The sequence below is a fragment of the Pleuronectes platessa genome, chromosome 9 (genome assembly GCF_947347685.1).
Source record: "Pleuronectes platessa chromosome 9, fPlePla1.1, whole genome shotgun sequence".
Classification (NCBI taxonomy): domain Eukaryota; kingdom Metazoa; phylum Chordata; class Actinopteri; order Pleuronectiformes; family Pleuronectidae; genus Pleuronectes; species Pleuronectes platessa.
This window is the reverse complement of record NC_070634.1, coordinates 21463210-21479015: the sequence shown is the minus strand read 5'-3', so window position 1 is coordinate 21479015 and position 15806 is coordinate 21463210. Positions and strand designations below refer to the sequence as shown.

The 15806-nt window shown below is 41.0% G+C and overlaps 1 protein-coding gene across 2 annotated transcripts; it reads right to left on the bottom strand.

Moving 5' to 3' along the window:
• Positions 1-690: 690 nt before the first annotated feature.
• On the bottom strand, positions 691-15293 carry gtpbp3 (GTP binding protein 3, mitochondrial). Of its 2 annotated transcripts, none has more exons than XM_053431445.1 (11): positions 14954-15293; positions 14081-14355; positions 13005-13091; positions 12148-12230; positions 11297-11416; positions 7957-8029; positions 6883-7026; positions 5578-5743; positions 2417-2547; positions 1964-2150; positions 691-1556 (listed from the first exon to the last, which is right to left on the bottom strand). In XM_053431445.1, exons 1-11 carry the CDS (start codon positions 15010-15012, stop codon positions 1325-1327), a joined length of 1557 nt encoding a protein of 518 aa, XP_053287420.1. In that variant the 5' UTR covers positions 15013-15293; the 3' UTR covers positions 691-1324. The 2 variants fall into 2 exon arrangements, with proteins under 2 accessions (XP_053287420.1, XP_053287421.1); XM_053431446.1 differs by having other exon boundaries at positions 14081-14352.
• Between the last annotated feature and the right edge of the window lie 513 nt (positions 15294-15806).

Here is a 15806-nt window from a genome sequence, read left to right as displayed (position 1 = left end):
ACAGAACAATCTGCAGGATATATAACACACAAACGTCACCTTTGAAAGGAACAGGGCCCCAAAATTTACGGCCTCTAATTTGTACGACAGCACGAAACCCTTTTAGCCCGAACTTCCCCCGTGTCGCGATCAATCAGAGGGAGCATGAAAGAGGACGAAACGGCTGACAGGGCAGAGCGGAAAGAGGAAAGGTCAGGTAACAGAGCCGCAGGCGAAGGGGACACAAAGCCAGGGAGATGGGCAGTCGGGCTGGTGTACAGTAGGGCCAATGTCGTCAGAGACTGGGAGGCAAGAAACCAACTGGGGAAGAAGGGTCAGGAGGTCAACAGGGAAACATAAATATTTGATTAAGGCCAGATTGACAGGAGAACAAAGGCGACAGAGAGCATTGCCTCCTAAAGCAAACCTTTCCCACAGAGGGGACCTGGGGCTGTCCCACTGTCTCCACACTGTAGGTCTGTTACGTCTCACTCTATTGGGGGGGGGGGGGGGGGGGGGGGGACTGAGGGAAAAAACTCAACTTTCTTACAGAAATTTGCCTGGTAGACAGAAACACATGACCAATGGATGTGTAAGTGTGTAACTCTAAAACTTTCACCATAACAACTACAAGATACAATTGTAAAGTCGTCCTTATGAAAAATTTGATTTGTTACAAAAACACACACAAAATTATTTAAACATCCAGGATCCACTGGGACATTTATTATGTATGAACATTTCACCAATTTTAAATGGTTAAATAAAACATATAACACAACAAATGGCAAATTCAATTTCTCATCAAACACACACAAACACACACACACACACTCTCTCAGCTGAAACGATACCTGCTCCCCAAACAAATCCATCATTGTCCTGCAGAGCAAGTAAACATCCAATCATGTGAGTGTGTGACCTTCAGAAGTCTGCAGCTGGCTTCACTTTAAATCCTCTTGGCCGCTGTGCTGTGACCCTGGAGCCCAATACATGTATTCACATATCAAAGGAACTGAAAATCTATTTTTACATTACGACTCAAGACGAGCCAAACACTGACCCGGCACACGGGGCCTCTGAGGCACCTGTCATCACGCTGGAACTATTTCAGTCCATTAAAAAAAGCAGAGAGAAAACAAACATGTTTGTGTCTTGGGAGAAGAGGCATTTTCTGCAGCCAACAACACAAGTTTTATTCTCTTCAGTCTGGCACGAAGCCGAGGTCGTGCCCCTTTGTCTCAATGTCTTTACTGGTCCAACTGGGACGACAGGAGAGCCCAGCTTTCCTCTCCGAGCAGGCGATTATCACATGTTTTTCATGTTTTCACCACATCTCATCGGACTATTTTCCGATGCAGAAATCTTTGAAGATGATGTCCAGGATCTCCTCGGCCCCGACTCGGCCAGTGATCCGGCCCAGGCTGGTGAGAGCCAACCGGACGCCTTCGGCTGCCAGAGCGAGGTCGGAGTCCCGGTACATTTTGTATTGAGCCAGGGCCGCCACGCACTGCTGCAGGTGGGCCCTGTGGCGAGCCTGGGTCAGGGTGGGGCCGCCAGACAGGGGGTCGCCACACCTAGAGGGGAAGTCAGGGAACAACATGAAACAGATGAGCAATAAAACCCATTACTTTGCTTTTGGTTTGGAAATGTTGAAAACCAGACTCACACACCACTCTACATACATCAGATTTTTTAAAGGATCAATTCACATCCGAATCATTCTTTAATTTTTTTATTTATTTAAATGTAGCGTAGAGCAGGATTAGAGCATTTCTGAATTTGGTGTATGATATCAATCATTTAAAACTTACAAACAGTGCACAAACATCTGTGAGGGAGATACAGATATTGTGATTTGGATATAAATGTACGAACTTTCAGTCACTTATCAAGTCCTGTTTTTCCTTTCAATGTGATCTAACACACATATATAATATATATGATATGACACAAGACAACATGATGAATAAAGACTCCTTACAGAGTTTTGACGGAGCTGTGCAGCAGCGTGAGGAAGTCCTGCAGTCCTTCATCAGTGTGACACGAGATGAGACAGACAGGAGGAAGTCCAGGGACCTGTCTCAGCTCCGTGTCCAGCTTCTGTCTCTCACCTTCAGGCAGCAGGTCGGTCTTATTCACCACCAGGAGACACCTGTCTGCAGGATACGCTGTCACCACACAGGAAAATGATCATGATTAAAACACTTTAAGTCAAATTGTATATTTTCTTTTCTGCAACACCAACGACTCAGTTATTTCTCCCTCAGGCCCATTTCTGTCTGAATATTTAAAGTGACTCCCTGACCTGGATTAACCTACCATCTTTAAATGATGCTACTTGTGGCTGAAACTAATTATTTTATTTAGTTTTCTTGTGAAGAGCCTTTAAGTCTCTCTGAGAGTCTCCCCAAACGAAGATGCCACATCACGATACCTGTGTCAGTCGGCTCCTGGGCGGGCAGCACACTCCTCAGGTGTCCCTGCAGGAAAGCTGCAGCCTGCTGAGCGTCAGTGGGAACTTGAGCACAGTCCACAACCACCAGAGTCAGATCTGCCTGCTCCACCCTGGAAACAAGGAGTTGATCACAGAATATCCATCACGTCTGCTGGGAAGCCAGGAGGTCTGGGTGCTCAGGGGAGAACTGGAATTATACTGACATGAGATAACCAGAGATAAATATCTTGAGTTTTTAATATCGTATGATTCACCTTCCGTCATTTGAAAGTTAATTTAAAGTTTTCTAAATGAATTAAATCAGAGAAAATGAAACCCATCCATCTTATCAGTCATCGTATGTACATCCGTCATAGTTTTCAGTAAAAGAGTTGATAATGAGTTTTTGGAACATGGAAAATTTGAGAGTAGCTATCACTGCATTAATGTTTTATATTTGTTCTCCACCAGTGAGACATCTTAGAGCAGTGGTTTGGGGTCTGTCCTCTAAGGATTTGTGTGGATTTGTGGACTCTCTCTGTCAACACACATCACACAGCACACCACCTTTCACTACAGTAAATAACTGCACCTCTACTGTTGCCTCTGCCAGTTTACTCTTGAATGGGCGATCAATATTATACAGAGTGATGTATTGACACATTAACGGATAATACAAGTGCTATATATATATCTGAGAAATGGAAAATAAGACAAATATTGTAATAATATTTTTATGAAATAGGGGAGAGCGGGTAATGTGAAACACCCCCTGTATCTAGGCAACGGAACACATTTGTGGTCATGTGACTATTATGTTTTCAAGCCCCTCCCATTCCCCCCTTGCCATGAAGGAGAAGTTGGTGCTGGTGCTGTGGAAAGTATGTTTTTTCACATAAATGTGTTTTTTGCATGTAAAAGTAAATTTTCTTGCTTTGAACTTAATCAACTGTTGTGTCAAAGCAAATTGAATCAGGTAGAAAAACTTATATCATACATGTTGGTGAACTTCCAACATATAAAACCATGTGATTGATGCTAGCTGAAGATTAGCCTGAATTGATAAAAGATGTTGTTTTTCTAAAATTGTGGCTTTGGGGTAAAGTGGGACAAATGCTGTGGAGTAAAGTGGGACAGTGTCTCACTTTACCCCACCATGAAGCACAAGTTAAGTTTAGTCTTAAACATATTTTAGTGTTATATTACATTATATATGTTTTATTTTTAATGTCATAAACATTGTAGAAAAGCCATCATGCCAAGAAATTACACACCAGGAAGACAACCTGGGGCCAAACACCCCTCGCAGAGATGGAGAGGGGTGATTGCCATTTTAATACGCAGAGAAAAACAATATCCCTGTCCCTGCCAATTGGACAGAGAAACAATGTGCCGGTAAGCTAGGGTGTGCAAGAGATCACATGAATCATAATAATCATAAATGTGCTTAATTGACAAATCCCCATGATTCTGTTACTAGTCGATATGAGTGGTTGTCAATCTAGCTGTCGGTATTGTAACTATTACAACATGTGTTGTTATGGTAGTTTTATGGTAGTTTTAAAGTCCCACTTTACCCCGGCTACGGGGTAAAGTGGGACTCAAGACCACATTTTTAAAACAATCATATTTTCACTGCCCTTTGTCCTGAAGACATTCTGATCATTTCCATTGCTAGAAAACATCCTGAATTAATGGGAAATGTGTAAATTTAACTGATATATCATTTTAGCTTGCCTAGAGGGGAGCAAATGTAAAAAAATTCCCACATTACCCCGCTCTCCCCTACTCTGCAGCTCTGTCTCACTGTGACCCATCAGCAGCAGCAGCAGCAGCAGCGGATGCTTGTACTTACCATGTCCTTCCTGTAGTGACCCAGGTCACGAGCCTCTGACCTGCTCCCTGCACACAACAGTTCCCCACAGAACATAAACTGCCCACCCTTCCTACACTTAACTTAAACAAACAGCCAAAGATTTACAAAATATTTGCACCGAAACAGGTATTTTAGTAATCTGATATATATATTTCATATATTTTTTTTCCATTAGTGGTATTTTCAGTGAAGTCATTTGACAAGTCATTGCTGTGTGATGCTTTTCCACTTGCCAGAACTGTGGAAAATATTTACCTCTGCCCCACTCCTCCGTTTTTTGGTATTTATTATGCAATTTATGGTATTATGGTTTATATGAGGTGTGAGTAGGACTGTTGGGCCTTGGCGGAGGTATGAAGTCTACTTAGTGCCATTGTAGTTCATATTTGTCTATTTTTAAGATGATTATATTTTATTCTGAATATTTACTGAAGAACTTAAGTTCAGAGAGAAACACTGTGGTTACGCACTTAAATCAACTGTAAATAAAGAAAAGACTTATTTTCAAACTTGGAGCTGTTTTCTTTTTACAGCTGCATTAATGCAACTTTCTATAAATACAGGAAACATTCGCTGATAAATAATCAATAAATAATCAATGGGGGAGTGTGTTATGTGTTTTTAACTCTCCAAAACCAAACCCATGTAATGAAACATGTCACTGAACACGTATCAGAGTTGATGCATGTATGAGTCATGTGAACCGGGTTCTACTTGCGTGTTTGTCTGTTTGTGATACAGCCGGGATGACGGGTGCCACGAGCTCGGCTATTCTTCCCTGGTGTAAACAGTGGAAGTAGCTGCTAGTAAAAGGCCTTATATGTCCTTTTCTCTACATCACACATGAAGAACCTCTCAACGGTGAAAAGCTCCCCAGCGAGGAAAGGTGGCTCATCGTTACGCAACCTCCTGAGAGTGTTTGTCCCGTGTATTTATAACTGTAGCTCAGCATAAAATAAACTCGGGCGGTTTCACAGACATTACAAAAATATAGCATGATGTACAAGGGAAAACAATTGACTTAGTTCTTCCTTCCTTTGTTCCCAGTGACATATTCCACTGGTACCCAGCCTCATTTAGTTCTGTTATATTATACACATTCAAACAGTGGCTGAAGCAGCAGAGCAGTTCTCTACACATTTCTATTGTTCTGTGAAGTTACACTGCATCCTGAAGTCAGATATTCAAAATATTATTTGTGATTTCTCAGGATTGTTGGTCGACTTCATCCAAATCTTGAGGGAAAGTTATGTAACCGATTAAAACTGTTCACTTTGCTCTCTACCTTTCCCGAGCCCGGCGGACGCCCTCTCTCTCCACCAGGTCCGAGCTGTCTCTGAGGCCGGCCGTGTCACTCAGGAGGACGGGGAAGCCACCGATGTCCAGAGCCGTCTCCACTATGTCCCTGGTGGTCCCAGCAATGGGGGACACAATGGCAGCAGGTCTCTGGCCTGGATTTAAAAAAGGTAAAGGATGAGGTTTAGCTGTTTTATTGGGGAGGATTGGACTCAAAGCTCAAATCTTTCTGACTTTCTTCTCACCAAATCTGTAGTTTTCAGCCCTGAGGTCATTTTGCTATTTTGTCTTCTACTGAAGATATACAACTTTAAATAAACTGTTCAAATATGTAGAATTCAATGTTGAAAAAACAAAGGTAATTTCCTTTAACAGGAGTAAATAATGTATTTGTTCAAGACTGTTTCCAGCCAAGGAATCATTTTGCACATTTTATGCTCTAGTGAGTATTTCAGAGGAAAGTAAAGGTCACTGCAGTCTCCTTTATATAGCCATCATCTATCATGGAATCTAAAGGGTTTCTCACAAAATAGTTGTTTCTGTGTAAATTGTCTTCATTTTGTCGTATTAAATTGATCATCATTAATGAAGAAGAAAGGATTTTTCCTGTAACATTAACTCTTCTACTAATTTTTTAAACAGAAGTTCTGTGCTGTCCAAACACAACAGGGGAGTTCTTCCGTCATCCTTTCCGTTTTTCTTTATTCAGGAACTTCACGGGTCCAAGACGCCAATGAATCCCACATCCACCGCCGCTGACAGCTCATTATTACTCGTCTGTGCCGTCTGGCCCAAGGGAAGAATAATCAGCACAGGAAAGGATAACGCCATTTTATCTTGAATTTGATAAATAACCCTATTATTCTGATAGGAAGCTGTGAGGAGCCCCGGCCAAGCCTCCACTCTGGATAGTTTATATAATGTGCTTCCTAATGATTTCAGGATACAATATCATAGACAAACATAACCTCACACCATAAACAACAGGGGTTTCATTCGGGTCGACACCTAATGACCACAGTGATTTAGAATCAGAATGTTAACATTAACGTTACAACATTAAACAAAGAAAATGTTAATTTATTTATGTGCATGTGATACATCTCCACTTGAACATGGTGAGTAGGAAATTGGTAATTATTTTATTCCCAAAAATCCTGATCATTTGGTTTCTATTGTCAACAGATTCTTATTTCAAAATCAGACTGATGCCTGTTTCTAGATGTATCTCCTGTGTGTGTGTGTGTGTTCACTGGTTTGTGTGTGTGTTCACTGGTTCCCTTGGCTCTCTTACAGAGTGTGTTGAGGAGGCTACTTTTCCCCGCGTTAGTAGCTCCGGCGATGACCACCTGAACTCCACTGCGAAGCCGCTCGCCCTTCCTCTCGTCCTTTAGGTGTTGCTCCATCTCTGCTCGTAAACAGCTCACCGACGTGTCCACTGCGGGGGGGCGAGACGGAGACAGAGGCGGGAACAGGACATGACGCCGGCTTCACGTTCAACTTGACGTTTGTGGCCTTGAAAAAGGAATTTCTGTCCTTTGAAGGAAAGGAGCCCGTCGTCCTGCGTCTGACACCCTTCGTCTAGACGATAAATGGGTCACGGACTGAAGCGGAAAAGTGTGTTTGACAATGCACTGCGTCAACAATAAGTCGTTTTTCTTAAAAAGAATGAATAAAACTTCTTAAAGATTTAGACTTGAGATAAAACTTCAGATGTGAAGGAAATGATGTGAAATGCAGTTTCTTTGTAGGGGGAAATAGAATGTTTAATGCCAGTTTTTCTATTTACGGATCATAGTCTATTATTATTTGCTCCGGGGGATGAGCCAACATTTCGTGCTACCACAACAAACACTAGTTCCCAGGGTTTATTGTGTCGCAACTTCACAGCTTGTGAGGCTCTGTGAAGAGCTGCGTCAGTGCCAGACAGTAGGCGACAGTCTCAGGGGGGACATCCCTCTTATGTGCACATACACACACACACCAGACACACCAGACACACACACACACAGAAAACCTTACATACACTGAAAGCATGGGAAACCTGGCCGTACAGACGATGCTGCTGGCAGCGTTACTCCTGTGAGTGGCATGGCAGGTTCCCTTTGAAGGTGAGACAAATGCTTTTACTGTCCCTCTGCTCCTCCATCCACACATCCTAAAGGAAATTGGCCTATGAGCAGTTGGATGACTTTAGCTTCTCCCCACTGTGCAGCCAGCTCACACGATGGCATTTCAAGATCCAAACAGGAAGACAGCCGGGCTCCTCTTGCTTTAAAGAGAAAGCCCTCAGACCCGCATGCCTCCCTCCGAAGCCCCAGGGACGACAGCCCTGTTATTTTTCTGTTAGGACAACGTGCACACATACCTTGGTTTAAGACCCCGTCCTCGATGAGTTCATCCTCACTGAAGTCGATGAAGGCCTCGACATGAGCCAGACACTGTGACACAAGCAGAACAAAGAAGAGACATGAGAAGAGGCTGAAACATGTGTCATCCCATTTTAAATTTGAAGCCATAAAAACATTCTATTTGTCTATTTCTACGTTTGTTTGTGTGTTGAAAGACAAGCAGGACTGGCTGTGAACAGGAAACTCATTTAAAATAAGTCTGGATAGCTTATAGTTTACGTAGATTTGTTCTAGTGAAGCAGGTGATACTTAAACAGAGGTAACCAATTAATTAACATAAAATATTTATAGTCACAGACTAATCATTTGGGTCTCACAATTTGTATTTGGAAGTGTTCACCAACACAAGTATTCAGCATGCTGCTGCTTTACTATATATATCTGTAGATCATCAGTGTATTAACTGATCAGTATCTTGAGTGACACGTCTGGACAGGAACACAACAGTGGTATAGCTGCACAAAAACAGGAAGCGTCAGATTCATTAATCCTTTCACAGAAGTGGGAAGCCCAAAAAAGCTGCATTGTTTGGTTGTTAGATGAGGGTTTGACCCACAGCATTATACAGATGGTATACTTCCTATGAATTGGATTTCCAGAGAACAAAATAAAGGCCTGGATCTGATTGCTTCTTGGAACTGTCTTCAGAAAGCTGCTGACAAGCTGCTCAGCAGAGCTTCTCAGGGGAGAAGACCTGGACCACTGTTTCGGATCCGGTGCCAAAGTGTTGCAAGACTCCTGGTTCCACAGATTCTCACAGTGGAGGAGGGTTTGGCTGGAATCCACTGAGTTGAGGTGCTCATGTGCGGTCAGTGACCTGCTGCTCTTGGGTGACTCACTGAGAGGTAAAGGAACCCTCACCCTCTTTCAGGAGTTGTAAACAAGAAACACCCAGCGTCACTGAAGCCATCATATCAGGGTAAAGAGCAGCCTGGAGCTTCACGGGGAGTCTTATTAATGAATGTGATGTATTGCAAATAAGTTGTCTAACAGTTTATATGCAGAAAGTTCACAGCAACAAAATACCAACGGGGCTTTGACTCAAGTACCAAGTGGTGCAAGACAACCATGCATCCGAGTCTGTTCACTAAACAAACTCCTCCACTAAATACATTGACGTCAACAGTGACCCGCTCTATGCACAGTATATACAGGATACTGTGTAGATAAGAAAAACAATACTGCTGCACAGAACACATCAGTATGTTGATTTACTGCCTGCTCTCTGTGAGTGTGTGTGTGTGTGAGAATAATTCATGGATCTTGATGATAACAAAAGTTAGAAGGAAGCTTATTTAGGGGACTGATAGTTGGTTGATTAAATCAAATAAGTTGATGAGTGAATGTAAATGTGTTTTCATAAAGGGACTGTGGAGATGTGAGCTCTGCTGAGTAACTTTCTAGGTCCAAAATGCATTTTTCAAGGTATCTCTACCTCCTATGGGACTGTAGACCTAAAGTTTGTATGGATAAAAAAAATTATTCTTAAAGATATGGTAGGATAATCCCACTTCTGAATGACATCATGATGACATCATTATAAAATTGCATTAATTAAACCCTTGGGTTTGCCTGATTAGAGTTTGTACGGGTCACACAGGGCTCATCGCCCCTCTGAGTCTTTGCATTCATCTTTAATTCATCCAAAACAATCCAGAGCCAGATGCCCAGAGATGGAAAAAACATTAAAAAGTCACTTGAGAGAAGGTGGAACAGCAGCGAGTTGGATTGCAGGCGATGCTTTTTTAAAACCTCTTGTTCTTTGAAAAGTCAAAAATAGAGCTGAGACACTGGATGCTTACTAGTGGCTTTCCTGAGGAAAGTCCAAATTAACCCCTTGACAGGGTCGATCAGCAGCTCAGAGGCCAGGACAGTAAAGATCTACACAGAACAGGGAGCAGACGTCTCTGATATCATCACATGGCAACTTTCATAAATGAAGTTAATTTGACATTTATTTTAATATATGTAAAAACAGGTTTACTGGAAGGGAACAAACAGTAGAGTTGTGGAAAAACTTTACTGGAAGTGAAATAAAATGTTTACACTTACATGATCAGTTATATTTTACTGTTAAAACCACTGTTCTAAGTTACTACTTAGTAATAATGGTAGCAGTACTAATAGTATTCCTTTTATTAATGAAAGTAAAAAATCCCAACCTCTTTCAACTGAATAGACTAAAGTTTTTGACATGAAAAATATATATATAATAAAATATCCTCAATTAATGAAGCAGTCCCATCAGTATGTTGCCTGTGTCCTCTTAACTCCAGGCTGGATTTCCTTTTGTTGAGTAAAAGTTTTTTCTTTTCTTTCTTTTATTGTATTTTTCCCTTTGACTTTTGCTTTTGTTTTGTTTGTTTACTGTTATTTTTCCAGGGCAGGAGAGGATGTCAGATAAGTATCTACACGTGCATACACATCAGTATTTTGATTATCAGTATTGAACAGAAAACAGAAACGCGCTTCACATGTGAGTCACATGAAAACAGGAAGCCTCAGAGCCCTGTTAATTAATCCATCAACAGTGTGGAGCAAGAGCAGCTGCAGAGTTACATTAAAAAAACTCAGAAAGTATTGTTTGGGTGTGAAAATACTGAGGCCTGACCTACAGTCATGGTCCCGACAGGTAATTTCCAAAACACCAGACATGAACATGTCTCTCCAGGGAGAGTTCCAGGATTTGGGCTTGTTGCTGCTGTGAAGCTAACGCACGATTGCACGCAGACAACTGGTAAATCTGTCAGTTCAATGAAAACATCTGGCAGAGTCCGAGTCACGTAACGGACCAGAACAAACCCAGTGTGATCACAGGTCAAAACCAGAAAGCAAGCAGAGATTCTGAGAAAACAATGATGTGTGATCATCAAACATTCGACTGAAAGACCATTGAATAAGCAGATTTCTAGAGTAAATATGAAATGACTTAAATATTTATCATATGTAAAAGTTATTCATTAAAATCTCTAAACATAACAAGACGTATGTTGAATATGTTGTTGACTTGTGCACTGCGTCTTTTAAGTGAAGGAAAAACAGCCAGTTAGCCAATTAGGAAGTCGGCTGTTTCTTCCATCCGCTGTTTGTGTAGGTCACTCCTAATGGATCACCACTGTTCATAGACATTTGCTGTGTAATGTGAATAACACTTTAAAAAAATGACCTTATCCATGAACATGATTAGGGCCTGCGTCAGGTAGATTCTCATCAGTAATCCAGATGAAAACATCTGTCTGCAGGTTTATAAACCTCTGTGTCTGTGACCTGTCTTTCAGGTCCAAATGCTCGACCTACCCGTTTCAGTCTGTGGCTCCAGTCCTGGTAGAGGCGTCCCAGGTCTCCGGACATCTGCCTGAGTGCCTGTCTCCTCTGGGCCTCCGTCTCAGCATGGATCAGATCCCCGAGTCCCTCCACCTTCAAGCAGCATTGTAAACGTTAATATTATAACAAGAGAAGTACCTGTTATACATTGTAATGGTGAATAATCTACAGTATATACATATATTTTGGGAAAAATGTTCTCCAATCATCCTCTTGGTTATCAAAACAACTGACTTTTCAACGTTCTTTCGGTTTTACCTAGGGACCTGTTTTCCAACACCCAGGTTTTCCTTCCTTGAAGGGATTATAATTAGGACAAATTTTATTCAATTGTAAAAACGCATTTGCCAATTTATAAATTAAGATAAGATGATTTTTTATTCGTCCCATTACGGAGTCATTTGCTGTTTTACAGCAGCAAATGTGAGAATGAAAACAGAACCTGAAAACAAAAGAACTAAATAAGTAAAACCACTGTATAAACACAATATAAAAAAGAGAGATAATATATCCAATGTAAATAGAATATATATAGAAATCTAAATCATGATAGCATGAACATTATACACAGAATATCCTCAACAGGCCCTTATTAACACTTACAGCTTTATACTTGGCTGCTTTTCAAAAACAACAACAGGAGCTGCTCTGATTCATTCATCAACAGCAAAGGCCAAAAGATGCTAAACAGGACCTTGAATGACCTTGAATTCCCTGAGTGTTTCTGACCCTGTTTATTCCAAATGAAATCTGTAAATTGACTCAGGAAAACTCAAATCTGCACAGATCTGTCCGAGTGTTTTTACATCTTCATCTTGACCGACCTCTGTTAAACCCAGTTTCCCGGCTTGAAATGCTCTCCGCGTGAACTCCCCAGCTTCAGCAGGCCTCATGCCAGGCACGCTTCCTGAGAAACACAAACACAGCATACAAACATAAAAACCTAAATGAGGTCCGAGGAGGCCATGCATCATGCACACAAAGCGTGCACGTGCGCGCACGTACACACACACAAACAGAGGAGGATGAAAAACAGGGTCAATGTGTCACTCAGGGTTCACGACAAAGAGGTCTTCAGTGTTTTCTCAAACATTTTCCAAGTCTCATCAGGGGGAGACAATGGTGCGCACAGAACCATTCGGCAAATGAAGGTCACGATCTGTTAACAACGGCAAAATATTCTATCCAATATTCTGCTGGCTGGTCATAACCTCACCAACACTTTGAAAACATTTTAATTTGACAAAATAAGAATCATACACAAATTTCTTGTGACATCTTGTGTTTTATTTAACTTTCCCTGACCCATAATATCCTTATATTGAGTGATGGATTTAAACATTTCTTATTATCCAACACTGCCCTCTAGAAGGTCTGTGGGAGAACTGCAGTGAGAATATTACTTGTCAATCACAGGAGGATTGCTACACTTGCCAAGACAAATCTTATAAGCTTCATAGAAACAGGAATGCATGTGTCAGACTCCTCTTTGAAGTCACAGTGATGGACAGCTGAAGGATTCGACTAGAATCTATATTTAGAAGTTTCCTGCAGGCTTAGAGCTTGAGAGCTTTGGGCTATAAAGACCAATATACCATCGATGCCCTGCAAAGCAATAAGGAGACTGTTTGTTTGTATCATACTGCATTATATCAGATTCATTAAGAGAACTGGACGTTACCTAGAGCCTGTAACACAGCAGTAATTACAGCAGAACCACCGTGGATGTGGAACTCCACACTGTCCTCTCCCGTGAAACTGTGAGGAGCTGATGACAAGAACACAAGAGACACGAGATTATTACATTTTTATAAATACAGCACGTAAAAGTTTAAATGTTTAGAAATACCCTCATTAAACTAAAAGTGGGTGACACTGATAAAACTTCAGATAATCACAAGGTTAAATGATATGATAAGATAAAACAGATCAGTTGTAGCTTGTAGGTTAGTGACGTTTTCTAAAGATTTAGATTCAACTTTATTGTCATAGTACAAGTACACAGTACAAGTACAAATACAATGAAATGCAGTTTAGCATCTAACTAGAAGTGCAAAAAAAAAGGCAGTAGTGCAGAGTGTTGTGCGTATTTAAAGTGGAATGTAAATAAATAGATATGAGCAGTAAGAAATATATGTGGAATAGTACAGTATTAACAGGTATTGTATGATATAAGAACTATGAGCAGTAAGAGATATATATGGAATAGTACAGTATTAACAGGTATTGTATGATATAAGAACTTTGAGCAAGATAAATATATAAAAATATATAAATATGAATATACTATAGGCGGGATAATACAGTAGTAAAAAAAGTAGCAGTGTAGTGCAAATGTTCAAATGTTCAGTGGTTGGAAGGACGGGACCTGACGTTAATATTTAGTAATAGAGTTGGTTTGGTTTGACTCAACAAGGTCCTCACACAGAGCTGGAGAGTTTGTATTTTGATTTCAAAGGATCATACAATAGCTTAAATATAATTTGTTCCTTCACGGTGGGGGAACATTTACTTCTAATCAGGCCTGTTATGTCATTGCTAGATTCAAGACAATACAAAAAACCACAACTGACACTTGGAAGGTTGCTTGAAAAGGGTTATTTCATGATTTCATTTAATGGGTAATTATCTGTGGAATGACAACAAACATCTAATATTAGACTTATTTTATTCTAAAACCCAAATCCAATGTGAGTGAGTGAGTGAGTGTGTGTGAGTGTGAGTGTGAGTGTGAGTGTGTGGTCCTAGGGAACAGACCTGGGAACCAGATGACGAGCCCTCGGTCCAACACTTCTTTGCCAATGGGGTCTGTGATGCTGCGCAGTATGGCGGTGCGAGGAGGAGGAAGGCGGTGTGTGAGCCCGGCCATGCACCGCAGTGCTGTCGCTGAGGACGGACCGCTGACTCGCACCACAGCGACCCCACACCTGCCGTGACCCGACGACAGTGAAAATATAGTCTCGGCATCAGCCAGGGCAGATGGGGGGGTGCAGTCCCGGGTGGTCAGTAGCCTGCACGCTGGAGTTCTTCTGCTGGAGAAGAGGAAATAATAAGACGCACTGTAAACTCTGATAATGTGTTAAACTAATAACGTCAGTCAATGTTTGTTCTTACTTAAGCTTCCAACACATCGTATGAACAAAGAAATACAGGATAATCAGAAGAATAAAGTAAATGAAGTCTCATTAAAGGTAAAGATTAACAAGCCTTTCTATTTGCTAATAGATTTTAAAATCAAAGGGAAATTTGCTTCTCTTTACACAAGATATCTGCTAATGTTATTATTTATTCTTTTGATTACGGCTAATTTCTAATTTCTATCAGTAGCAACAAATGTTCAATCTATATCAGTGTATTGAGGATGCGTTGTGCAAGTTAATTGACCCAGGATGTACCAATAAAGAGGAGTTCAACCCACAACCTTCTCTCAGGAGCCAAAATCAGTCTGTAAACTCAAAAGAAATAAGAAAGTGACATTTGCTGTGATAGGAACTGATATTGACTTTTGATCTCTGTATGATTTTGGGCTGTATCGTCCAGCTCCAGAATGTAAATCAGTTATATTTTTGTCTCATGATAATTTACTGACATTCACACTTGTGAGCAGAGGTACAAGATTTGTAAACAGACCTGCTCGTGAGCGTGAGGACGGCAGCTCTCCACATTCCACGACCCACACGTGGAAACATGGCTAAACAGCTCTGACCCCAGACCTGCGACTTGTGGCAGGTTTCAGAGACTGAAGGAGGAAGACAAACATGATGAACACAGTCCCCCCCCCCCCCCCTCCTGCCCCCTGTGCACCTCAGCCTGAACAACCCGTGGAGCTGAACCTAGCAGCTGAACGGAAACTGTTAAATATCCACATGTGTTTGTTTTTTAATCCTGTGAGAAGTCTTCATTCACAGACTCATGCTTCTCTAACAACTGATTCCGCCTCCACTGTTTACACTTCACCTCGTGAGTCCGTTCCTCCCCCCGCTGACTGTGATTGGCCAATGCAACAACAACGGAGAGAGTATTTAGATTCCTATTCGTTGACAACCCGTCAATCTTCTCTAAGAACCGCCTACTGTGCGCAGGTAAATGTCGTCCGTGTTACTACTGATGTCCGTGTTTTTATGTTCCTATCTGATTTAAAAAAATTAAAAGCTTTTCTGCTGAACCACTGAATATAAATTAATTAAATATATAACATTAAAAAGGTAAACTTAATTAAAAATACGAACACATGTACAACTTTAACTTGTATCTGGTTTCTTTTTCATATTCTTTCTTTTATTATTTTTATAATGATTAATTATAAGATTCCAATTTCATTATTAATATTCTCCAATATATTTCAGTATAAGACATTGATAACTAAGTAAGTAATACATTTGATTAAATTGCTCAATAAAGTACAACTTCTGACTAATGTCTGTGTGTTTGTTGATATGTCTTTCTGTCCTTTGTTTCTCGTTACTCCATAGAACAAGTTGGA

Coding starts and splice junctions, on each gene's coding strand:
- gtpbp3 (XM_053431445.1), bottom strand. CDS start 15,012: ATGTTTCCACGTGTGGGTCGTGGAATGTGGAGAGCTGCCGTCCTCACG. Junction 2,548..5,577: donor GTCCGCCGGGCTCGGGAAAG/GTAGAGAGCAAA, acceptor CCTTGTTTCCAG/GGTGGAGCAGGCAGATCTGA. Junction 2,151..2,416: donor CCAGGAGCCGACTGACACAG/GTATCGTGATGT, acceptor GTGTGGTGACAG/CGTATCCTGCAGACAGGTGT.